The 27,493-nt window shown below is 38.4% G+C and overlaps 1 protein-coding gene across 2 annotated transcripts in view; it reads left to right on the plus strand.

Moving 5' to 3' along the window:
• ANGPT1 (angiopoietin 1) overlaps positions 1-27,493 on the plus strand; it is a 140,916-nt gene that overhangs the window by 69,380 nt on the left and 44,043 nt on the right. For both annotated transcript variants that reach the window (XM_070940376.1, XM_070940377.1), the window contains exons 3-5: positions 377-498; positions 11,564-11,796; positions 22,150-22,277. In XM_070940376.1, coding sequence (XP_070796477.1) covers positions 377-498; positions 11,564-11,796; positions 22,150-22,277 — 483 coding nt within the window. The remainder of the gene's footprint in view (positions 1-376; positions 499-11,563; positions 11,797-22,149; positions 22,278-27,493) is intronic.

Here is a 27,493-nt window from a genome sequence, read left to right on the forward strand (position 1 = left end):
GTCAGAACTATCTGCTATCACCTGCCTGTCTTGGATGTCCCTGTATGGCATAGCTCATAACTTCATTGAGCTACACAAGTCCCTTCACCATGACAAGTAATCCACGAAGGGGAAACGAATGCTAGAAATCCTGTATTACTTTCTGCTGTTACTAAATAAGATATATCAATTAGGTATCTATATAAGGTGCATTGCATATTTTGATCAAGATGATAGTTATGAATCAGATTGCTTTTGATCTGGGTCTATCTTTAGTGAGGTCATTTTAACATTAATCTTCTTGTTCATACTTGTACCAATAAAGATTCATTGTGCAGCCTTAATTTATTGCAAGGTTTTTTTTTTTGTTTTTTTTTTGGTTGTTTGCCTTCTTCAGGTTCTTAATCAAACATCCCGGCTTGAAATCCAACTGCTGGAAAATTCTCTATCTACTTACAAGCTGGAAAAACAATTGCTCCAACAGACCCATGAAATCTTGAAAATCCACGAGAAAAACAGGCGAGTATAAAACGAATGGTATGATCTTTCAACGTTTCATTCTTATAATCTTCACTACAATCTCCAAAGTGAGATTGTAGAACATGCTGGTTTTTCTCCAAAAATTTCTCCCATTATTTACATTATACTAGAACAAGTCAATCCAAATATTTCTGGAGTGCTTTGTGCATCTGCAGGGGTATCTCATCCAGAACAAGTAGTGTTATGGACTTGTTCTACTTTGGACTACCACCAAAAGTTAAGAACAAAGAGAACATTTCCATGACTTTATAATTTTCTTTTTCTTTGGAATCTCTCTATTTGGAGAAGCATTTGGCTATGTTAATTGTCATCTAGGAGCCATCCCTAGAAAGCCATTTTGCATCCACTGAATGGCATTCTGAAAACTATTCAAAACCTGCTTGTTCTCCCAGGCTTTGAGATAGGATGATTGTGGGGTCCCTATGGCTTTTCTGATATTGAATTAGCTTTCTGGGCAGCTCTGTTTCTATATATATATATATAGAGAGAGAAACTTTTATATATATATATATGTATACTTTTTTTTCTTTTAACTGTAGGATGCCCAGAGTCATTAAGGAGGTGGGCACCCTCCAAATGACTCTGGATGAGAAGAATGAATGCATGAAATTTATCATGAGAAATGATGCAGTCCAGACAAAACTGTATTACTGTACTTTAATATGAGGTAGGGATACATATATATTCAAAAGGGCACTTCGTTTCTATCATGATTTGAATGAACCATCTCCAAAAAGAGTCAAAGTGCCCCATTTCTAAATTGGGTGTGTGACTTTAGGTATTTGCAAAATAACTACAGAATTTTGCTCTGCTTGCCTAAAGTAGATACACACACAAAACATGCACGGCTGCCTTTTGGAGGTGGGTTGACTTGCTCCAAGGAATATTTTCCATACTGAAACAGAATACGGTATCTCTGAAAAGTGATGCATTTGGGTGGTGATTGTGTAATTCCCACAGTTTGTGTGAACGTTCTTGGGCCCTTTTTCTGCTGACAAACTGCAACTCTGTGTTGCTTCCTGTGTTCCTCTGCAACTCTGTGTTGCTTCCTGTGTTCCTCTGCAACACAGAGTTGCAGTTTGTCAGCAGAAAAAGGGCCCAAGAACTTGTGAATGAGATTTCACAGAACCTAGGGCTGAAGAACAACTAAGTTTACGTAGGTAAAACCTGGCTAGAAAGAATATGCATATATATATATATATATATATATGCATATTCTTTCTAGCCAGGTTTTACCTACGTAAACTTAGTTGTTCTTCAGCCCTAGGTTCTGTGAAATCTCATTCACAAGTTCTTGGGCCCTTTTTCTGCTGCCAAACTGCAGCAGAACTTCCTGGGAGACCCAGGAAGCAACACAGAGTTGCAGTTTGGCAGCAGAATGGGTCTCCCAGGAAGCAACACAGAGTTGCAGTTTGGCAGCAGAAAAAGGGCCCAAGAACTTGTGAATGAGATTTCACAGAACCTAGGGCTGAAGAACAACTAAGTTTACATAGGTAAAACCTGGCTAGAAAGAATATGCACATAAAAGCCTATGAAAAAAGAAAAAAGATATATATATATATATATATATATATATATATATATATATATATATATATATATATATATATATATATATATATATATATATATATATATATGCAGTAAACTTAGTTGTTCTACAGCCCTAGTTCTGTGAAATCCCATTCACAAGTTTCTGGGCCTTTTTTTTTTTTCTGAAAAAAAAAAAAAGGCCCAGAAACTTGTTGAAATCACTTAATTGATAATTCTAGATTAATATGGAGATTGCAAGAGAAATATGCTTCTATTTGTTACAGATCATGATTTTTAAATTCTTTGCAGCCCCTTATCTAGGAGTGGCCATAGGAAGCATCCAGTTTCTTTTGTATAGCTAAATGCTGTGTTTGTATGTGATCAGGGTGGTGTGAGCATATGACTTATCTCTATATTTGTGATACAGTTTATATATACACTATGTGGAGGGTTTACTCAGGTGAGTGCTTGTATGTTGTATGTTGTCTGTTATATGTATGTGTTTCTGCTAGCTCAAAGTGCACCTGGGGATATGTAGAGTTTAAGGTATTGAACTAGAACCAAGGAAGTCCAAATTTAATCCTCTCTCAGACATGGAAACTAACTGAGTAATCTTTATGAAATTTAAACTCTCAGCCCAATATATTGACTAGGCTACACCATGGTGTATGTCAGAGTTCTGGGGAGAGATTGCAGGAGAAAATATCTGTATTCTGCATAGAAGTGCTGGAGGCTGGATATGTACATTTTAGGATAAAATCAGCTTTGTAATGTGTATTTTGTAATTACCATCATCATTCATAAACACCAAAATGCATGTATTTATATATACAGTAGTGGCCAAAATTATGGAAACCTTTTGGGAAAAGTGTATTTTCTAAAACTAGCTAATAACACCACTTTCTTTTGCAATAGTATCATAAAATTATATATCAATGGAAAGATAATTTAATCAAGAATGTAATGCAATAACTTTTACGAAGGATTTGCTATTAGAATAGCAGTTACAGTATAAAGAAGAAAAGTGAAACATGTAGAAAAAATGAGATATACAAAAATGATCACATCAGTTAATACTTAGTTGGGTAACCTTTAGCATGAATTATGGCCTTACAACGAATCAAGTCTTTTAGTTCTGCAGCTGTTATAATGTGAAACCAAGATTGAATGATTGCTTCTATTAACTGGGTTTTATTGCTGGGTTACTTCTGACTAACAAGTTTCTTTAGTCGGCTCCATAAATTTTCAATTGGGTTAAGGTCTGGGCTATTCCCAGGTCATTCCAGAAGTGGAATATGATTATCTTGAAACTAAAAAAAAAAAAAAAAGTGGTGTTATTAGCCATCAAATCTCAAAAATACACTTTTCCCAAAAGGTTTCCACAATTTTGGCCACTACTGTAAGTATGACCATTTCTTTCTTTTAAATATATATTTTATTTGAATTCTCCCTCTCTCATGGAGATGAGAATGGATTGGACCTACATATAACTCATCTGAAGTTCCCCTGACACTTTTCATATATCGGTTGCTGGCACAAGTCACAATTCAGAAGGTTTCCCCACTTCCCTCAGATTATTTTGGCCCTTTCCTTTTTCTGTCCTTCTCCAGTGAAAGGCAGTTGGCAAGCCCCTGTGCCACATCATGAAGATCTTTTGAAACTTATCTGAACTTAAAAAGTGAATTGCTTCATTCCACTGAGAATACTGTCGAATAGTCCTGAGGTACAAATGGATAGAGGGAGCTAACTTCTCAGTTTCTGGTCTTGTGGTTTCATGCATTTCAATAATTGAAAGGAGAAAAGACCTATCTTTGCAGAATGGTAATGAATATTAAGATAAACAACCAATGATTATAGTGTCCATACATTCCTGAAAAATGACAGGGTTAACTTGTGAGCTAGTAGTCTCCTGCTGTTTTGGATTATCTCTCCCACAGTTCTCAGTCACTGGCCATGTCATCTGAGGCTTAAGATGGTTGTAGGACATTTGTGTCTCCTGGGTAGGGCATGTTGTTAGTGTTGTGACCCAGGTCCAAGTAGGTATTATCAGACACAATCAGTTCGAAAACAAACAGACTTTATTAGAACAGCTGAGAATTAACTCATTCTCGCATAGTTCAAACTAATTCAAAACAAATTCTTCACAACACAATTCTTCAGCCTTATCACCAACCTTGGTCTAATTAGGCAACCTGCCAAAGGCTTTTCTTAGCAAAAGTTCAGAAGCAGAAAACACCAACAAGAAATAAAAGCAGCAAGACAAGAAATAAATCTATCAATGTTGTTTTCCGACAAAGAGCCTAAGAGCCATTGCTGGTCTTTTAAGCCCTATGGGAGGGGCCAATCATCTCTTGGCCTTATTCCCGAGTCGTCCTTTTTGCTTTAACTGCTCTTGCCTTCTGGCAGCTCTTCTCATGCGTGCACTAGGAACAGGCTTCTCCTGTTCCTCTGCCTCTCTGTTGTCAGCCTCTGGAGGCTCCATAGTCCGCACATCACTCCCTGGCCCCATCTCTGCCTCTGACGCAGAGCCCTTATCCAGGCCTTCCCCAGCCTTCAGGACTGGACTATGTTCTTCCTCAACCTCCTTACTGTCTGACTCCGCTGCCAGCTCTGCAGGCTGCTGGCGGACCACAACAGTTAGTATCGCAAAACATTTAGCCAATGGAGAGATGTCTAAGTAGCTTCGGCTAACATGGCCAAGATCCGACCAACTCAACCCTGTATATTGCCCCATTCCCTATTATCTGTGTATTTTTTTTTCTTTTGATGTATCCTTTTTAATTAGAATGGTTGAAAATTCTAATTTTTCAACCATTTTTCTTCCTATTTTTGAAGTGGTAATCCTTCAAAAGCCATAGTGTAAAACTTACAATATAGTTTAAAGTTTCCAAAAAGATAAAAATCTCAGTCTGGACTTCCTCTTTTTTTGCCTCACATTTTGAAACACTAGAGATCATCAAGGTCATCACCAATTTTTTTTAAAAAAACTAAAATCTGATTTGGAAAGGTTATGCTTCATATAATTAGGTTGAAAAAAATGCTCAATTTAAAGGAAAAAAATAGTATTAAAAATGGCAGAAGACATTTGAAACACGTAAGTATAATGTTCTGCCTCCTTCCTTAACATTTTTCATTTTAAAATATTGTGGAAAGTAGGAGGCATTATATGCTGGATGCTGTTTAAAAAGTAGACACCACTACCATTTACAAACTCTGCCATACTTCTTATATCAATCCACAGAACATCGTAAAAAAAGACATTCTGTTGGAAAACTCCACAATGAATAAAATGCCATTTTTAAATAACTTACAGGTTTGATTCGAACAACTTCCCACTATATCTTGTTTAGCTTCGTTTTAGCATGTGGTATGAACATATGCTAAATTGCCCCGTTAGACTTATAAGCTTCTGCTGTGCAGCCAGATTTGTATTTATCATAAAATATCTAGCCACTATTTGGACCTTTAAACCTGATCTTACAATTATGGAGGGAATGTAATGGAACAGAATGGAACAGAATGATGTCTTTGATCTTATTCATATAGCTAGTTAGTCCAGGATATTCAATGTTGAACAATCTAAGTTTAAGGAGAAACCTATTGTCATATGACTGAATAAGGAGATATAAAAGTAATGGTTTTATTAGTGGTTCATTCATAGCTACTGTTACGTATTACACCATGGTCTGGAGAACTACACTGGTGTCTGACGTGTGCATCTCTCTTTCAGTTTCTATGTGGTTTTCATTTTTCCAATAACATAGGAATCTATATTTCTGTAGAAAGCAGAATATTAAATATTAAATCTGTAAGATAAAGACACATTATAACTGTACAAAAGGGAGATCTAACCCCTTTCCCCTCATTATTACTATATCTTTGTGCTATATGAAGTTGACAGCTGTTAATATATTCCTTTAGTAAGACCTTACAATCTGTATCCATTAAAGTGTTCAAAGTATTTTTTTAGAATCATTGTACCGTGTTTTCCCGAAAATAAGACCCTGTCTTATATTTTTTTTGAACCCTGAAATAAGTGCTTGGCCTTATTGCCATGCACTCAAAAGCCCGATTGGGCTTACTATCAGGGGATGTCTTATTTTGGGGGAAACTGGGTGATATTTTTTTAAAAAAATTATCTCCAATATCATTAGCAGATTTGTTGATTCAATGCTCTCTTTTGCTCTCTCTCTCTCTCTCTATACACACCTATAAGCATACATGACACCAAAGGTCTATGATAGTAAATGAACAAACAACATGTGGATGTTATTATATCCCCAGACTCAGTTAAATGATCCATGTTTAAGGCATTTTGCCACAGAACTGTTCTCCAAAAGAAAAACAATAAGAGGACCCTTGAGATGTGTGTGAATAACACACATCTCAAGGCTCCTCTTATTGTTTTGTGGAGAATGAGGGGATCTAAAATTAAATCTTAAATAACACATAGATCTCTGGCTGGTTAGTGCATGGATATAACATTATTTTTGGCACACAGAAGCAAAAGAGTAGTCAGCAGATGAGAGATACTTACAACTTCCTAACCAGAACCAGGAAGATTTTACTACTTAAATCTCCAACCAGGGCCAAATGGAAAGTTGGCATGGGGAAGGTTTTTATGATCCCAAGTTTTTATACAGCTATTGGGCAACTGCTGGAAATGCATCCCCACAACCAATAGTGAAATCCTGGAGCCATATTATGAAGGCTCTTTTGTTCTCCGTCACCTCTGTGATGATGAGATCAGGTGACTAGAAATAGAGCTGATGCTTACTGGACTTAAGCCCAAATGCAAGATGAATCTCATAGCACTCATCTTAAAAGTACTATTCATAGAGCTATATTCTTCTCCAACTTATATGTTAAATCTGTACTGGACAAGAATTCCCAGTTTATTCATGGAGTGTATGAACTTTCCTTCCTAGTCTCCCAGCTGCAATTCCTTTTCCAATACTTGGCTCCATAATGGTTCTCTTAACCACAGGAAGAAGGAAGACCTGACCTTTTAAGCTTTTATTCAGTGAACAGGCAAGCAGGGCAGAAAAGAAACATGGATTTATACAGGAAAATGTATTTTTTGAGAGGAAGAAACATCTTTATTTTTATTTATCTTATTTATCTTATTTATCTTATTTATCTTATTTATTTATTTATTTATTTATTTATTTATTTATTTATTTATTTATTTATTTATTTGTCAAGCATGTATTAGATAACAGATACAAGTATAAACATGGTTATGATTACATGAAATGGATACGAATAAAAGGGGACATTAGGACAGGGACCGTAGGCACATTGGTGCGCTTATGCACTCCCCTTACAGACCTCTTAGGAATGGGATGAGGTCAACAGTCGATAGTTTAAGGTTAAAGTTTTGGGGGTTTGGGGAAGAAACCACAGTGTCAGGTAGTGCATTCCAGGCATTGAGAACTCTGTTACTGAAGTCGTATTTTCTGCAATCGAGTTTGGAGCAGTTTACCTTAAGTTTGTATCTATTGTGTGCTCATGTATTGTTGTGGTTGAAGCTGAAGTAGTCATTGACAGGTAGAACATTGTAGCAGATAATTTTGTGTACTACGCTTAGGTCAGACAGAAGCCGGCATACTTCCAAGTTGTCTAAGCCCAAAATTTCAAGTCTGTTGGCATAAGGTATTCTGTTGTGAGCAGAAGAGTGGAGGACTCTTCTTGTGAAATATCTCTGGACTCTCTCAATTGTATTAATGTCCAATATGCAGTGTGGGTTCCAGACAGATGAGCTGTATTAGAGCATTGGTCTAGCAAATGTTTTGTATGAAGTTTCAGCTCCTAATTTGTAACTCAGCTGTATACTAACTAAGGTCTTGTCTCTCACCAATGTCCCAGGTTCTCTACCTTACCTGACATCAGAAGAAAAAAACAGACATTGCTCAAAGAGATGTTTACTGGCTCTTGCTCCTTCTTGTCTGCCAGACAAACATAAAGAATAAAGTATATGATAAATTAAAATGTTCAGTAAGCAAACAAAATCCCATAAAGAAGTTCAGGCACGAGTCATGGCTGACTGAAGATGTCTCCATGAAATATCAGACTGGTCCTATGAATTTCTCTGGAGAAAGAGAGATTGAAAGATCATCCACAAATTCTCTAAAAGTAGCTACTTGCAAGGAGACCATGGTGCCTTGCAAGGGTTGAGTAGATGACAACTTTACTCTCAACAGTGATGGACCAAAACTAGGGAAACTCATTTTGTAATCATTATTTTTGAATGTTCAATTTAACCACTTAGTGGATATTAGAGACATTCAAACAGCAAGCTTGATTTGATGCCTGCTGAGTTTTACCTTCTTGGGATTTAAGAAATCTTAAATAAAGTCTCAAAAAATTACAATTTAAATTTAATTACACAAGCAAGCATCCCATTCAAGGATAACAATGAAGAAGGGAGTGGATGTGGAGAAAAAGAAAATACTATGTTTCATCTTATATGTATAATAAAATAATATTCATTTTTGTGCATATTTTTCCCACTGTTATTTATTAGATTTATATGTAATATTTCTCAAAACGTGTGAACTTAACCGCTAACAAAGAGCTGAAAATGATAAATCAGATTTCAGCATTCTATATCAAAGCGAAAGAAGGCAAAAGAATAAAATAAAACAAAATACAATAAATTGTAAAATTGAATTATACGAAGGACTACTTTGAGTTTTATTTTTAAAGGAAGTTCCTTTTTGGAAAATACATAAGCTAGCTTCATGGAAAGAATGCTGGCTGGGTGAAATATGATGTTGGTGTCACTTCTAATTTTCTCTTTGGAAGAACCTTTGTATATTTTACTTTGATAACCTCTTTCAAATCATTTTTCATTTCCATAGTCTCTAAAGACATTATGTACCTCATATAACCTTGCATTTGGAGAGCATGGAGGATGCTATCATTCTTCTGACATTATACAGAGAAACTAAATCGCTTTAGTGAAAGCAGTTTTTCTTAAGTTAAAATACCTTCAACCCCTAATACAGTGATGGCTAACCTTTTTGCCATTGCGTGCCAAAAGCAGGGGAAGCATGGGGGGGTCACGCGCACGTGTGCCCACACCCATAATTCAATGTGCCCCACCCCCCACACATATGTGCATTACCCCTCCCACACTCCCCACGCTTTTGCCACGCGATGGCACGTGGGCCCGGTAGGCCTGTTTTTCGCCCTCCCCAGGCTCCAGAGGCTTTCTAGGAGCCTGGGGAGGGCAAAAATGGCCTCCCCCCCGGAGGCCCTCTGGAGGCCAGAAACGGTCCATTTGCCGACTTCTGGTGGGACCGGAAAGCCCAAAAGTCAGCTGACTGCTGCGCGTATCCGCACTGGAGCTGAACTTGGGCAATGCTCACGTACCCACCAATATGGCTCCATGTGCCACTTGTGGCATGTGTGCCATAGGTTCGCCATCACGGCTCTAATACATATATGTGTATAGATAAAGAGAAAATATTCTCTAAAGGACTTGGCTATAGTCCTCATATATGAAGAGAGATGAAATCTTATATCATATGACCATATTTTCCATAGATTCCATAGAATTTGCGGTTTCATTTATAAATTGTCCTCTTAATAAAATGTGTTGTGCTTTGTTTTGTTTGTGCTTTTAATTTTCCATGTGACTATTGCCATTCTAGTCATCTTTATTCTCTGCCTGGATATTAGTTTTCAGTTGGGAAGTAATCCATATTGCACTGTTAAGTGTCAGGTTATAGCCAAAGCAGAACAGCCGAATGGAGCAGACAGTGGAGAATATCCAGAAATAGGTCTGGAGAGTGTTGTTCACTGGGTTTTTGGATGCTAGGGGTACCAGTGGGGAGGAGGCGGGTAAGAGGCAAGCCACTTTGTGTGTGTGTGTGTGTGTGTGTGTGTGTGTGTGTGTGTGTGTGTGAGATGCCTTGATATTTTTTGAACCCCCTGCCGACATTCTAACTTCAAATATTTTTCATTTGAAATTCCCTCCGTTTTTTTTTTAAATGAGGCTCATACAAAAGTTTAATAAGTTTGGTTTGAGATACTTTAGTTTTTTTTAAAAAAAATACTAATCTGAGATATTATCATCCTACCTTTCAATGACTACTTCAGCTTCAACCACAATAATACACGGGCAAACAATAGATACAAACTCAAGGTAAACTGCTCTAAACTTGATTGTAGAAAATATGACTTCAGCAACAGAGTGGTCAACGCCTGGAATGCTCTACCCGACTCCATTGTTACAACTCAAACCCCCACAGCTTCAACCTTAAACTGTCTACCGTGGACCTCACCCCATTCCTAAGAGGTCCGTAAAGGGGGCGTGCATAAGCGCACCAGCGTGCCTACCCTCCCTGTCCCACTGTCCCATTTATTTGTACTCATTACCTGTGCTCATGTCCATGTTTATACTTATACTTATTATCTCATACATGTTTGACAAACTAAATAAATAAATAAAATTAAATAAATAAATATCAAGTGGAATAAAACCACGAACAGGGTAACCAAAGTATATACGGATTCTTTCCTCCCCTCTTCTTTCAAAGCACTATAAACCTGGAATTGTCCACTGAAGGTGGTAGGGTACAGATTTAGAACCAAAGAAAGAAAGAACTTTAACTTTTATTAGACTTCTATACCACCCTTCTCCCAAAGGACTCAGGGCGGTGTACAGCTATATTAAAACACATAAAATTTACAAAATTTAAAAACCATTAAAATCAAATATACAAAAATTTGGCCCACAAATTAAAAACTAACATACACCCATTAAAATTCAGAGAAGAGACAAGAATGAAAACAAGTAGGGATCTGTGTTGCTATATTTGCAAATGTTTTGGATTGAAGAATCCTAGAGTTACCTCTGTTACTACAACTCTAGTAGTAGCTCCAGTACCTGCCAAAGCTATATTTTCTAAAATATAGGGGGGAAGGTTATTTTTAAATACCAGGTGTTTTCATTTGTGAACAGCTTAAAGTTGTTTCTCTGCTGTTGCTGAGTTTTGATTATTATTATGACTATGTATAGATGTATATGCCTTACAATTCCCAGTTACTTGGGGGAACTTTATCCCTTTAAGTTATATAGCATCTTTTATTTTGTTGAGGGTTTGTTTTATCTTTGAGCAATATTTGTGAGTGAACCATGATGTACATACACATAATTAAATAATCTTCTGCAGTGTGTTTCTTTCTCTTTCTCTCTCTCTCTCTCACACACACGTGTGTGTGTGTGTGTGTGTGTGTGTGTGTGTTTGTGTGTGGGAATAAGAATAGGTCTTTTGCAAAGCCAGATTTTTGAAGACAGGTGATAGGTCAGAATCAGCTGTATTTAACCAGTTTCCTAGGTTGAGAATATGTTTGGGTGGCATACAGTTCAGGAAAGCTAGGTCCAACACGAAGAGATCTTGATCCATTCCACATGCATAATCTGCACTCTTCTCCAACTCCTGCAACCTATTCATACATGCTAAAACAAACATGTGACACTGAAATGTGTTTGTTTCCCCAGTCTATTGGAACACAAGATTCTTGAAATGGAAGAAAGGCATAAAGAGGAACTAGATACGTTAAAAGAGGAAAAAGGGAACCTGCAAGTTTTGGTGTCTCGTCAAAGCTACATTATCCAAGAACTTGAGAGGCAACTAACTAAAGCAACAACCAATAACAGCATTATGCAGAAGCAACAACTTGAACTCATGGACACAGTCCATAGCCTGGTCAGCATTTGTTCTAAAGATGGAGGTAAGATGGTATTAGTTTGAAAAATAAACAGGAATAGATTGGTTGACTGTCTTTAGTGCAATGGATAACTTTATTCATTCCAGTATATAATTTCCCAAACTAGTTAGTTGGAAACAAAGGAACAAAAACATGCCTTCTTCAGTACTTCCATTACTAATACCAGTGGTCTGTGAGGATTGATATTGATGATTGTAGACCAGCAACATTGGAAGTAGATATATAAGTTCCCCTTGAAAGTCTAAGAGCTAAAACATTTTATTTGTTTTCCTTAAGCATATAAAATCCTTTGATTTGACTACATTAAAGTGGTGCATTTTGGGGTGGAAGGAGAACAAGCCATTGCTAATGTGTTAATCAGGAACTGGTCTGTTAGTGTGAAATGAGAACATTGGATGTCAGGTTCCAAAACCAAGGAAGATATTGAGGTCTTCTTAAGCAGGTTTCTTTATTGTTCCTCATCTATAGAGAAAATTACCAAATTAAAGCAGATTAAAAAAGGTAAAGGTAAAGGTTCCTCGCACATATGTGCTAATCGTTCTGACTCTAGGGGGCAATGCTCATCTCCATTTCAAAGCCGAAGAGCCAGCGCTGTCCAAAGATGTCTCTGTGGTCATGTGGCCGGCATGACTAAATGCCAATGGCGCACGGAACGCTGTTATCTTCCCACCAAAGGTGGTCCCTATTTTTCTACTTGCATTTTTTACATGCTTTCGAACTGCTAGGCTGGCAGAAGCTGTGACAAGTAACGGGAGCTCACCCCATTACGCAGCACTAGGGATTCGAATCGCTGAACTGCGACCTTTCAATCGACAAGCTCAGCATCTTAGCCACTGAGCCACTGCATCCCTTAAACCAGACTAGTTTGCACCAAAAATATATACTATGAGAACTGTTAGAGAGGAGCAATCTTCTCCCTCTTTCTCTCACATAAACTATCTAAATTTGGTGGTCTCTTGTTGCTCTGGAATGCACTACCTTCCCTCCTGAGAACCCAGACAACTTTCTATCATATTGGATGAGGCTTGCTGGTTCTTGAGAAATTATCTGTGAATTCTGATCATTTTCAGAGGATTTTTATATACGCCAAGGTTGGGTTGAACATTGAAGTTTGACTCTTGCCATATTACAGATGGTACAGATCAATTGGTCTTTAGTCATTTGCTCATCTATATTCTTATTCTAGCAGTCATTTTGGCAAATCGATCCTGACTACTCAGACCAGTGTGGGCAACCAATGGAGGTCCTGATGTTGTGGAAAGAAAAATGGCAGCAACTGTAGCTAGCCTGGCCAACAGAGATGGTATTCAGCTGGTTCAGATAGGTTCAGGCGAACCGGTAGCACCTCCGCCCTGCTGCTATGCTGTCCTATTTAGGCACATTTTTGAGACCAGACGCATGCACAGAAGGTGCGCGCATGGTGAACTGGTGGTAACAAAAATATGAAACCAACTGCTGCTGGCCAATACTGAAGTGCCTCCATTCCCTAGCCTGATAAAAATATGGATCTCTTTTATTCAAGTACTGCACTCCTCCTGAGTCAATTGGTCCGAGTCTGTTGGTATCTCCCAGACCTAGCTTCCACTTTTTGTTCTGCATTGTATTTTTAAACTGTGGTTAAGTTGAATTAAAAAAATATTATCTAATTAGAATTTTAAAATAATATATTCTATAAACTTGATTATTCAACATTATTGTAATGGATGAAGGAGGCCTATACCATTTTGAAGTTGAGAAAATATCGGTCTTATCTTAATTTTCTTCACAAAGTATTTGAGGTGAGCCAGCAGTAATCTTATTTGTCCACATCTCATCACAAGTCTATTTGATCAATGGTCAGAACAATAAAAGAAGAAGTACATTATGGCAAGGTCGCATAGATTTTTTAAACTGTGAGTGAAAGTCTAATAGAATACTGTAAAACAAAACTCACCATGGGCATAAATATTTATTCTTTGTTACACAAATCTAAATTTGTAGTAATATATTTAGATACTTTAATAGCAACGACACTAAATTTAGCTTCATTAAATGTGATGTTAGGCTTATGGTCTAACAAGAGAAAAGCAAGATAAACTTATCTGATTTTCCTATCTTGTATTACAAGGGAGAGATCAGAGATTACTTTGATAATACGTGCAGTGCACAAAACATGTTGGATGGTTTTTTTTATCAAGTTTGAATTGTGGTGATAGATTTTTCTGAAAAAAGGAATTTTAGCTAATCTACCACTGAGAACTGCTGTAGGTAAAAGATCATGTCTGGTTCTAAAAAAGGATTGCTGCTGAGTAGGGGATATAAGTGTGGTTGAAAATCTACATGATTTCCATCTAGGGTATTTTAAATGAGCTTTGATAGTTGTAAACTAAATTCATTCTATTGTTTAGTATTAAATAATCTGGCTTTGACCATTTGACAGGTTATTTTATATTCTAAAGACAATAGCAGGCTAAGAGAGAGGCTGAAAAGGGCACAGTTTTTGAGGACTAATAGATACCAAGACCTTTGAAAGTGATTTGTCAACATTAAAAGGATCTATCCTGCTGGGGGAAAATAGCATTTGAGCCAAAAATTAAATATGAGCAGCCATGCCTTTACCTCTACTTTCAGTTATTTTTCTTACCTGAGGAATGCATTTGATGCACATTTTTATCCATGGAAAATTGATTGCATAAACCTAGTTTGGACCGTTTCTGGAGATTCATAATCAGAGAATTGGCCTAAGTATCTTCCATAAGACATCTGGATTATAAACTTTGCCTCAAATAACTGAAATGCAGTAAGAATATGTTCCTGGCCTTGAAAGGACATGAAGGAAACACTAGGTAGCTCCTGAGCTCTTCAGGGCTAATTGTTTCATGTAATCTATATGAGTTTTCCAAAAACCAATAGCAGGTAGGACCAGCGCTAAATATTTCAAACTCTTAAATTGTTCTATTTCACTTCTGAAATAGTCTGCTTCAGGAGTGAAATGCTCCCAGTTCGGACCGGATCGCCTGATCTGGTAGCAATGGCGGCGGGTGGTTCAGAGAACCGGTAGCAAAAACCTCATGCCCAGCTGAGCCGCACAATCATCAGAGGCTTTTTTTCTTATTTTCAAAAGCATTTTTTCTACAACCTCTTCCGATGAAAAAATGCTTTTAAAAGTTAAAAAAAAAAAGCCTCTGATGATCGCGCAGCTCAGCTGGGATTGTCAGAGGCTTTTCAAAGCATTTGTTTCTGCAACTTCTTGGCTGAAGAGGTGGTAAAAAAAATGCTTTGAAAAGTCTCTGACGATCCCAGCTGAGTTGCCTGATCGGCAGAGGCATTTCAAAGCTGGTCTGCTTACGTTTTTTAGGCTTTTTAGCAAAGAAAATGAAGTAGTTTCATTCAATACTAATTAATTGGGTTTTTTAAAAAATAAATGTTGAGGTTGCTCTAAGTCTACTGATATCTCCTTTTGGTGTGCATGTAATGCTTTTAGACTATATAAGATATGTGACCCATCTCTGAAGTCTGAAGTCCACAAATAAAGACACAGAGTCAAATTTTCCAAGAGCCATTGTTATGTTGATCTGTTTGATATCCGAGTCATGCTCATTAGCTTCCATTGGTGGATGACAAGTTTTGAAATACTATTGGAAATAAATATCATATGACTAGATCTATATCCCTTATTCTTTGAAGATCCAGAATGTTCCTTCTATACTGTTACTCTACACCAGTACTTAGGTTTTTTGTTGACTTTGATTTGGGATTTCAGACAATTGGGAAACATATATCATTCAATAATAAATATGTTATCATCAGGTAGCCAAAAGCATTTAACAATAATGCAATGGAGAATTGAAATCCTCATATTATGATTTTGAACAAGGGTGCTCCTGTTGATCATATTTAGCCAATCCACAGTAGCCAATCAACATTTTATAACCTGAATATAATTCAGTTCTTACTATATAGCACTGACTTGAGAAAAAACCTTTATAAATAACTTCACTGAATTTAAATTATCGAATAGACATTTAGTGCAGTGGTGGGTTTCAATTTTTTTTACTACCGGTTCTGTGGGTGTGGCTTGGTGGGTGTGGCATGGCTTGGTGGGCGTGGCTTGGTGGGGAAGGGTACTACAAAATCTCCACTTCCTTCCGATCAGCTGGGACTTGGGAGGCAGAGAATAGATGGGGGCGGGGCCAGTCAGAATTTTTACTACCATTTTTCCGAACAACTCAAAATTTCTGCTACTGGTTCTCCAGAACTGATCAGAACCTGCTGAAACTCACCTCTGATTTAGTGAGTATAAATGGGTGTATTCAGTGGTGGGATTCAAGTAATTTAACAACCAGTTCTCTGCCCTAATGATTTCTTCCAACAACCAGTTTGCCAAACTGCTCAGAAAGTTAACAACCGGTTCTCCCGAAGTGGTGTGAACTGGCTGAATCCCACCACTGGGTGTATTACAGAGTAACACTAGACAAGATATATATGCAGAATGTTTTACAATGCAGAAAGGTTATTATGCAGTTTATGGTAAGATCATATATTTTTTAACTAATTTATCAAATATTTTTCAATCTTATTCTTATTTCAACTTATTTCAGTTTACTTTTCTGTTATCGTTTCTTGAATAAACTGTATCAAGTAATATATTTTCCCCAATTTTCATAAGTAATCCCCAATTTTCAGTTGGATAAACATTACCAATTCTTTAACGTAATCTACTCAATAATCTTTGCAGGATTTTATTTCAGTGACTGCTAATATAACATCAATATCTTGTCTCTTTAACTCGAATAGCTATCACAATTTTAGTGACAGTTGAATAATGTATTTGATATGCTATACCACATTGTTATATATACAACTTAGATGTAGGAGAAGGAGAGGCAGAGCCTTGGAGTGGATTTAAGAGAGGAATCAAACAGGAGTCATTACAATCCCACAAGCAGTCCAAGTCCAGTTGCCTTGAATTCTGTTAACACTTAAAAGTAAAGGTAAAAGTTCCCCTTGCACATATGTGCTAATCGTTCCCGACTCTAGGTGGTGGTGCTCATCTCCGTTTCAAAGCCGAAGAGCCAGCACTGTCCGAAAATATCTCCTTGGTCATGTGGCAGGCATGACTAAACACCAAAGGCGCACGGAACACTGTTACCTTCCCACCAAATGTGGTCCCTATTTTTCTACTTGCATTTTTTATGTGCTTTCGAACTGCTAGGTTGGCAGAAGCTGGGACAAGTCATGGGAGCTCACCCTGTTACACGGCACTAGGGATTCAAATCACTGAACTGCTGACCTTTCGATCGACAAGCTCAGCATCTTAGCCACTGAGCCACTGTGTCCCTTTCTGTTAACTCTGACCTAGTGCCAATTTAGTGCTGACTATTAGTTGAATAGATTCTTGTGTATAGGAATAAGCAAAAAATCAGCTTAATTGGAACTTAACACAAGGTCCTGATTTCTCCCACCTGACATTAGATAACTTCATTCCAAGACGTTTCTTAGAATTTAATTGATGAGGTGATTCTAAGGAATAATTATAATAATCAGACTTGATCAGCTACATCACCAACCTATCTTCAATAAAAAATGGGAATCATCTGCAAAGTAATTAGTAGAATGGTTACTGAGATTATTCAAAAACACAAAGAGACCAATTTATAAATAATTATTCAATTTCCAAATTGATTATCTTCTTCAGGTTAATTAACTTTCATTCAGCATTTAACAATCCCTATACAATAGTTTTGTTGACTTGGTGGCTTTCCAAATATGTTTAGACTACAGCTTCCAAAATTACCAGCCAATTTCTCCAACTAAGAATGCTATAGTTCTAGTAAAAATGCATCTGATATTACACTGGAGAGAGCTGATATACTTATGCCTGTCTTTGTTTTCATAGCTCTTCTGATACCTTGTTTTAAAGACTCCAAATCACTATGAAATTAAACGGCTATGGAACAATTTTGGGCAAAGCATTATGCTGATTATTATATTACTTTGAGTGTGTAGTTGGAATTTTCTATTTGATTATGGTCTACTAGGAAAACCAATGTGTCCTAGGAACACCTTTTGAACCAGAATCATCTGTAGTGGAAGAAATTGAAATAGGGACCTGTCATTTTGTTTGAAGACTTTATGTCACTCTTGAAAAGCCTGAAGTTCCCAGCTGTGTGAAAAGCTTTTTGTGAAAACAAACTCAAAGCAAAATGCAAATGTTGTGTGCAATGGAGGCTAGGAAGGTGACTCTTCTGAGATGATTTATGCATAAAATCTAAAGAAGTCACTAAGAACTATGCAGCCATTTCTTCTATTCAACCAGTAGTCCATCTAGCCCAGTAGATGCCTACAAGGAGGTATTTCCAGGCTTCAGAAAACTTTACCTCAGAGGCAGTTGTAAAATCCATTTTTTTTACTACCGGTTCTGTGGGCGTGGCTTGGTGGGCACGGTGTAGCTTGATGGGTGTGGCTTGGTGGGCATGGCAGGGGAAGGATACTGCAAAATCTCCATTCCCACCCCACTCCTGGAGAAGGATACTGCAAAATCTCCATTCCCACCCCACTCCAGGGGAAGGATACTGCAAAATCTCCATTCCCACCCCACTGCAGGGGAAGGATACTGTAAAATCTCCATTCCCTCCCCACTCCTGGGGGAACGATATTGTAAAATCTTCATTCCCACCCCACTCTGGGGCCAGACAGAGGTGGTATTTGCCGGTTCTCTGAACTACTCAAAATTTCTGCTACCGGTTCTCCAGAACCTGTCAGAACCTGCTGGATTTCATCCCTGCTCAGAACCAGCTATGCTGGCTGGAGAATTCTTCGAGTTGAAGTCCACAAGTCTTAAAGCTCCCAAGTTTGAAGACCTCTGCTTTACCTAGAGAGCCCTAGGCCTGAACTTAGGACCATAAGATTACAAAGCACATGCTTTCTCACTGAGATATGTTTTTCCTTCCTGAATGTCCAATTAATGACTACAGTTTTTTTTTTCTCTCCACGAAAGGATATTCAGCATGGAGTCTAAGCTAAAGCTGCCTGTTGACCAGCAGACTTTTTCTTGGGAAATGCCTGCTGATGGGGGTGGCTAGTTAGGGCCCAGCTGTGGAGCATTTGGCAAGCGGCATTGTAGTTCAATCCAGGTGCAGTGGACTCTTGGCATAGGAAGCCCTTTGACTTGGTTGAAAAAAAAAAGAAGAAATGGCTCCATCCTGGAGTAATTACAGGTTGGCATTTTGCCAGCAAAGCAAACATAGTCCTTTGTTCACATGCTCATAGACCCAGAGTGTGAAGTGGAGAGAAAGAAAAAGCACCCGATTCCTTAAAGAACATCAATCGCTTGCAGCTCAGTTTCACGCCAGGTTTAAGGGAAGAAAAGGCACCTGTAAGAAAGCTTTTGTTCCACCACACCATGCTGAGAAACTCATTTGATATCAACACAAAAGGAACAGTGAGACCCTCATCAATCCTCCCCCACCCCCATGTAACTTTTCTTCATGGGGCTGTTGTTTAAAAATATCTAAAGAGGTAAGATTTGAGCAGATAAATGCTTTTTCAGCCCAGAGAAATATTAACTGTAAAAATATTAACTGTAAAAATTTTGTGTGGGAAAAGAAATTGGCCAAAAGTCATACAAAAGAAGGCAGCTATTGTATGGGACTGGAGTATTCTTTCCTCAGGCTGCAGTCCCAGGTACATTCCATATTACCTGGCAGCATGAGAGAACATAGTGAATACTGGGTGATGGGTTTTAGCTTCTGGGAATGTATTATTTTATTTTTATTTGTTCAACTTGTATGCCGCCTTTCTCCGAAGACTCAAGATGGCTTACAATGCATTTTTAAAAACCATAAATAAAAACATTAAAAATTAAAACATTAAAAACAATTAAAACCCATTAACACCATTCATGGCCGGATCTTGCCAGATCGCAACAGTGAGATCAACGGCCCCAGCCTGCCAGAAAAGCCAGGTCTTCACTGCCAATAGGGTGGGGATGGTCCGGATCTCAGGAGGTAACTGGTTCCAAAGAGCTGGGGCAGCCACAGAGAAGGCCCTCTCCCGCGGCCCGCCAGCCGGCACTGTTTAGCTGACGGGACCCAGAGGATACCAACTCTGTGGGATCTTACCGGTCGCTGGGAGCTATGCGGTAGAAGGCTTGTGTTGAAGGAATAGGAGTAGAGATCCCATTGACTTTAGGCATATATTCTAAGGATGATTTTGCTGTTGTGCATAGTAAAGAACTATGTTTCTGAACCTCAGTGACTTTAAGATGTGTGGACTTCAACTTCCAGAAGTCTCCAGCCAGCATGGGGAATTCTGGGAGTTGAGGTCCACACATCTTAAAGTCATGGAGAAATACTGATAAAGAAGCCTTAGGACTAACTTATCTTATATACACTAAATTCTCCTCTGTAGCATTAGTTGTAGGCACTCGGTTGTGTAAGAACATTGTTGGCTCTTAGCAGTCCCATAGTCCCCTTTCTCCTTTTCAGATTGGTTTTATTAAACAAAACTTTTTATTAAACATTAATAATAAAAAAATAACAATGGTACAAAAAGCTTATTTTTATTTGATTTCTATAGCCATTTCAAACCAGTTACAAATACCCATTTATCTTTTGATTTTACACAAGTCTTAACAAATGCCACATTGATTTTACATAAGTATGGTAGTAGCAAGCTCTATAATCTGAATTAACAGTTTAGAGTTTTAAGTACCATAGGTAATATCAAAATGAAATATCAAAATGAAGGAAAGGCCTGAAAATTTCCACAATCTTTTTTACATTGATCCTAAATTTGATCCTATATTGATATAGGATAAAAAAAAAGGTTTGCTATCTACAAAACAATCCCCTCCATCAAGGTATATTAGGGAGTCAGAGAAAGCATTATGAAAAAGCTGATTTTTCAACTTTCCCCCACATAAAGATGAAAGAGTATGTGTAAGCAATGTAATCATCATCCTTTTGTGTTAATAATATTAGGTTTCTTGATCTAGATCTGTACTGTATTGCAGTCACTGAGAGTTTCAGGTTAATGTAGATTCTTATATAACTCTAAGTGCAGGTTCTGCAAGTACTACCTGAGTTTGCACAGAATTTTTTTTGGATAGGTATAAACCAGTGGTGAAATTCAAATTTTTTTACTACTGGTTCTGTGGGCGTGGCTTGGGCATGGTGTGGCTTGGTGGGTGTGGCTTGGTGGGCATGGCAGGGGAAGGATACTGCAAAATCTCCATTCCCACCCCACTCTGGGCCCAGCCAGAGGTGATATTTGCTGGTTCTCTGAACTACTCAAAATTTCCGCTACCAGTTCTCCAGAACTTGTCAGAACCTGCTGAATTTCACCTCTGGTATAAACTATAAAAAGCATTTAAGTTAGAAACTTTGATTCATAATCAGTTAGAAGAAGGATATAATTGAATAAGTACAAGGAGTTATGAGTTATACTAATTTCTTCATTAGTGTATATGTTTACTTAGAAGTAAGTTCACTGAATTAATTGCGATTCATTTTCAAGGTGTAGCTTTTTTGCCCATATCCCTCATGTAATGATTAGTCCAGTGTCCTGAGCCTGAGATGATAGGGTCCACAGGTGACCTCCCACAAGTTTTTTTTTTTAATTTGATTTATATGCCGCCCTTCTCCGGAGACTCAGGGTGGCTTACAATGTGCTAAGCAATAGCCTTCATCCTTTTGTATATTTATACAAAGTCAGCTTATTGCCCCCACAACTGGGTCCTCAATTTACCTATCTTAGAAAGGATGGAAAGCTGAGTCAACCTTGAGCCTTGGCGAGATTTGAACCTGCAGTAATTGCAGGCAGCTGGTCTTAATAACCAGCTTAATAACAGGGTGCCTTAGACCACTGTACTACCAAGGCTCTTTGGAAGTAGCCCCAGGGTTTTCTCCAAAGGTTGACTCCAACTTCTGCCACTGTAACATGCAATTTAATAGAAAGTAGAAAACGTGAAGTGCATGTTAAATCATCAGATAAATTGTGTTCAGTATGCAGCTCATTAACTTTGAAGTATGGCCTCCAGTATTTCACTTGAAGGCCTCAAACCGTTCTCACCTTAAAAAGCTTGCACACTCCAACTTTAGTTTAAGTTTAATTATAGCTTTAAGACAATTAACAGGCAAGTCACATTTTTGAATTGCTCCCGCTTCCATGCCTGTCATGTAGAAATGGAACGGAGACGCTTCTGTCCAGACTATGCTATTGATTTCTGCATCAAGTTGCTGTTGATGTCTAGAAGACTGCCAGGAAAAGTAAACTGGCTAACCTTGTCACTGGAAGAAATGCCACAATTGGTTGAAGATTTGCTGTGGGTTATTACTGCAGATGTCAATATCATATTCATTTTCTGTTTTGCAGTTTTGCTAAAGAATGCAAAAAAGGAAGAAGAGAAGCCATTCAGAGACTGCGCAGATGCATACCAAGCTGGTTTTAATAAAAGCGGTGTCTACACAATTTATGTTACTAACATATCAGAACCTAAAAAGGTAAAGAAAAGTATGTGTTTCTTTTTAAACATTTAATCCATTCAAATATATGTTGTGCAAAAGTCAGGCAACTAGAATTGGCCTTTGGTAAATATCACTCTGCTTTTCATTCCTGCTGCTGCAAGAAATACACAGAAATGACTTTCTCTGTAATTCCTTTTTTGCACCATGTCTTGGAAAACCTGGAAAAATTGCAGGGGTAGAATAGGCGGGTGGAACTGTATGGATCTTGTATTTCTCATGGAAAAAGACTTGAAGACAGTGGTGAAACCCTGCTGGTTTTGTCCGGCTTGTGTGAACTGATAGCGGCGGTGGTGCATAGTTCGGTGAATCGGTAGTGGCAGCAGTGCAAGACTCCGCCCACCCGCCCAGACATCGTTACTTCCTGGTTTTAACCAAGAAGTAACCCATTTTTGACTCTTTGCGCATGAACAGAAGACTTTGCGCATGCATAGAGGGTCAAAAATTGGATATGATGATGGTGCACACGTGGTGCGCGCACTTCCGAACTGGTAGGGAAGGTAAGTAGATTTCACCCCTGCTTGAAGATGATTCAAAAGTCACATGTGTGGTTACTGCAGTATAGAAAAATTCAGACCACCATCAGCCTTTTTGCGGCACCTAAAAGTGGAAGACTAAGATTTGCATTTGGGAGTTTAAGAATCAAGATTTAAGAGTTACAAAGTCCCAAAGATCCTAAAAGGCACCTATTTTTTTTTTCTTAAACTCCCAGAATGTCATATGAGTTACAGAAGTACAGAGAGGCTGGGTTAAGAAAATTTAGCTTTTCACTCTGTCTCAAGTCTTTAGGATAAATTTGGCCTTGTATTCCATCTATTCATCTTTTTGGCGGCAAAGAATTCTCAAGTACATTTATGACAGGCTTTTTTACAACCTTGCTTATGTTAATCAAATGCTATATTGGAGGTGGAAAAAAACTCCATGTTCAGGTTTTGCTATAAGGCTCTGCACATTAGAGTTCAGTTATGTACTTTGTTTCCTATACAGAAGAGTTTTCTATGTAAGAAAAAGCAAACAAACCATAAAGTGGACTAAAAGAAACTCTCTGGAGACTAGGATAAAGAATGATTTCTTCCAGACTTATTATTCTTTACTACTCCAGCAATCCAACCAAGAGTCATTGGACTGGAGTCTTACCATGATGTTAAGTGAAGCGTGTAGAGCAACCACTCATATAAAAACACTAAAATATTCAGTATAATTTGATCTTCAATAACACAAGAAGTTCTCTCTTTTAAAGGCCTAGTGCAAACTTCTCTATCAATTCAGGAAGTCACGATACATCAGAACCCCTTGGGTAGTACAGGTTCAAGTTGTTCTCAGCGGGGCTTCCACTTCTTCACAAATGAAACTTCCAAGTGTTAGGTGAAGATGAGCAACGCATCTTATTACTATTCAATAAAACTTTCTTTTTCAGGTTTCTGGGCAGGGGTGTCAAACTTGTGGCATCACGTTGTCATAATGTGATGTATCCAGTGGTGGGTACTACCGGTTCGTCCCAGATTGGGTGAACTGGTAGCGGCGGTGGTGGGAGGCTCTGCCCACCTGCCCAGATGTCTCTGCGCATACGCAGAAGCATTACGCATGCACGCATCCACGAGCAACCTGTTAGCGAACGAAATTGAAACCCACTACTGGACGTATCGCTACTTTCCCCCCTTCGCTAAACCGGGGGTGGGCAAGGCCAGCGTGTGATGCATCCGGCCCATGGGCCACGAGTTTGATACCCCTGTTTCTGGACAAATGTGGGTTTGTTTGTTTTTTGAAGGGGCACCTGAAACCTCACTTTTAGGGAATCAACTTCTTAATGAAGCTGCAACCTTTCCCCCTTCAAGTTGGCAGAGAAGTTTGAAAACAAGAGGAGCTGCTTTCATGAAAACCTGCTTCTTTTGAACATGCAGGCAGCTGTGATGCATAAACGAAAGGAGCAAGTTTCCATCCACCATCTTACCAATTTTGATCCCACCCTGTATATGTTCCTGGTCCTGTGACCTTCCTCCCACAGTGCCTGAACTCCTTCCTCCACATCATTTTATAAGCATGCCCAGTTTAAAGAGTCAACCCATTGTCAAAACAGAAAAGCAGAACAATGTGAAATTCTGCCTGTTTCCTTATGTGTCTCGATGTGTGTGTTCAGATTTCAACCTCAAAACATGCTAAAAGGTGTTTAATGGCTGACTGCCTTGACCTTGTCTGGGACGGGAGCCAGTTAAGGACATTTGTTGGCTTGAATGATGGAAAGCTAATGTTTTTAATCGCCCTGCCACTCCTGTTACTGTGGCAGGTGTTGCTATCCAATCCATTGCTATGGAGATGAGCAGACCACACAATGAATAATTTAGTGGGGTAAATCTCACTGTCATTGTGCATTTTTTTTTATTTCTTTGTAATACCTTTAGTACTCAAAATGCAAAAACTTTAAACTTATGTAGGAAAGGATTTTTTTTTAAATGTTAGTTCTGTACACCTTCTATTCTACTTTCCCATCCCAGTTTGTCATAAAAAAGACAAGTACGCAAAATGCAATGCATATTTCCCTTCTTGCATCATTGAAACATATACTTTTTACATAGAGTATAAAGATTTAATATTTGAAAAAAAACATGTTTAAAAGACCGACCTTTGTGTTCTGTTGAAGCTTGATAATGCTTGAAAATTACTTGAAAATGCCTGCTATAAATCCAAGACCAATGAAGCCCCAGGCAGTAGATAAATGTTTGAACTCAAATGCCATAATGGAAGGAATCCCTGAGCCAAACTGTTTCTCCCCTTGGATTTTTGTCCTTTCTTTCTGAAATAAAGTTCACAGTTTTGGAGCACTGTTCAAAAGACAATCAGCAGTCTTTGGCTGTATGTGCAAGTATCAAAGACACACAATAGAATCAAAGCCATGTAATGGAAACAACCAAGCAACGGTGGTATGAACCATTCATCTTCAGGCAACAGGCATCAGATGGATTCAGCAAAAGATATAATAGCTTGATTTGAAGAAAACCATTCAAAGGAACTGGGTAATGGCAACACTTACACTAACAGCAAATGCATAAATTTGGTTCCTTTTTATGATCCTGCATGAGAATAGATAATACTGACTTTTAATGACTTGCTATGAGCTTTTAAACCTATTGTTAGTCCAACAACAGAGTATAGTCACAGTCTTTTCTTACATGATCACAATGAGAGTGCTCTGGCACACTTTCAGCTCGATTATAAGCATTCAAATACATGCATTTGAAAGGAGCATTTACAATTTAACCGAACCATTTATTTGGAAAATACACAGCAGAAATTGAAGCTTCATAGAACAGCAGGAGGTTGGAGGTGTTGGCCATGGTAGTGATGGTACTTTATACATATTTTTATAGATTAATCAATGTACTCTAATGAATGCAACTTGGTCAGTTTTATATTTCGGAAGACCTATTGAATAAGGAATCACCATGAAGCAAACACTGTTGCCAAACCCGGTATTTTACAACTTAATAATCATCTTCTAAGGCAATCACACTGTAGAATGCTCTTATAATAAAACAATTGTGAAGGAAACAAAACATATATGACATAGCTAGAATCTTGCAATTAAGGAAGGGTCACAGAGCACAAATTAAAATGGGAAAAAATATGCCACAAATAAAACATAGAAGGGACATATCAAATCCATGCGATTTAATACGTTAGAGACAATCAAATTAGGTTACTGTACAAAACACACCACATTTATCTTTTTGTTTTCCTGTGCATGTTAAGCAGTTAAGTATGTTTGGTTATTTGCAAGGTTTTTGTGACACCACAGTGACAAGACTTTATATGGCTTCTAAAAATATGAAATCACAAAGTATCATTAAAATAAAAAGATAAAGTAAATAAATAGTAACAAACCTGGCTAGTAATACATGGCAACAGCACCTTCCCCATGAATTATAATCCAAAAATTATCCAAAAGGATTGTTTCCTGAATGCTAATAGAGAAATGGACATACTTACATCAGTGGAACAAACGGAGCCAAAGAAGGTGAATTTTGGGGTCTTCCTCTGCCTTAGCTTCATGAGGAACAAGGATACACAATGTGGCTTCACACTGGAATGTATAGGATGGGTAGATCATACCTAGAACAAGATGTCTCAAAGATAGACTAGGATTCAAGCCATGAAGGACTTTACAATTAATAACCAGACCTTGGAAATGTATTCAAAACATATGCATAATGACTGCAGAAATACAAGAACAAATGTGACTGCTGAATTGACTAACTTGTCAGCAGATAGGCCATAGTATTCTGTATTAAATGAAGTTCTGAATATTCAAAGGCAGCCTCAGGTAGAGCACCATCAGAAATCCACCTTGAAATGGTAAGGATGTTTTGACCCAGCTCCCAAAACATGACAAACCCTCTGAAGTTAACTCAAAGATTCCTTTAATTAGGAGTGTTGGCAGCCCCAGAAAAAAGTTTCTCTCTCACCACAGGCAAACAAGTCCGTCCGTCCATCCGAAAGATGAATAGTTGTCTGCCACATCTATTCATATCTGCCCCCTGCCTTTTATCCCCAGAGCTAGTGTGGGACTTTGCTAGCAGCAGTGGCTCTTTCTTCCCCAAGATCAGCCCACAGATTTCCACACCTCTCCTCTCCTATTCTTTTGCACAACTGCGCATCAATCACTGGACCCAGCTGTTCCTCTTCTTCCTCATCAGCCACCTCCAGACCTGGGGGCTGTTGATTCTCCATCTGAGGGCTGACGGATGGCCCAGGCTCTGCCTCTGTCTCTCTCTCTCTGCCAGCTCCACTTCCTCTTCCCCCTCAGAGCTCTCAGGTTGCCTTGATGCTGACCCTGACTCCCATGCTACCTCCTCCTCTGATTCAGCTGCTGGAGGGGCCGGCAGCCAACAGGACACAACAAAGGCATTAAGAGAGTATAACTAGAACATCTACCTAGTATTGTACATCAGTTACAGCTGGTCAATGTTTTCTATGATCCCTAGTTTTGGGGAAATAATTTCAGGATCCACTTTTTTGCCCTTCTATTTAACAACTACATGAGCCAACTAGGTGAGGTTTGGAATCAAACCGCCTTCTGCCACCAATAGCCTCCCACTGGCCGGTTCGCTCCCACAGAGAGGGCATCCTCAGGGTGCCGTCGGCCAGACAATGCCGGCTGGCGATCCCCAGGAGGAGAGCCTTCTCTGTGGTGGCACCTA

The sequence above is a fragment of the Pituophis catenifer genome, unplaced genomic scaffold (genome assembly GCF_029215685.1).
Source record: "Pituophis catenifer annectens isolate HBS135680 unplaced genomic scaffold, rPitCat1.0.hap2 SCAF_3, whole genome shotgun sequence".
Classification (NCBI taxonomy): domain Eukaryota; kingdom Metazoa; phylum Chordata; class Lepidosauria; order Squamata; family Colubridae; genus Pituophis; species Pituophis catenifer.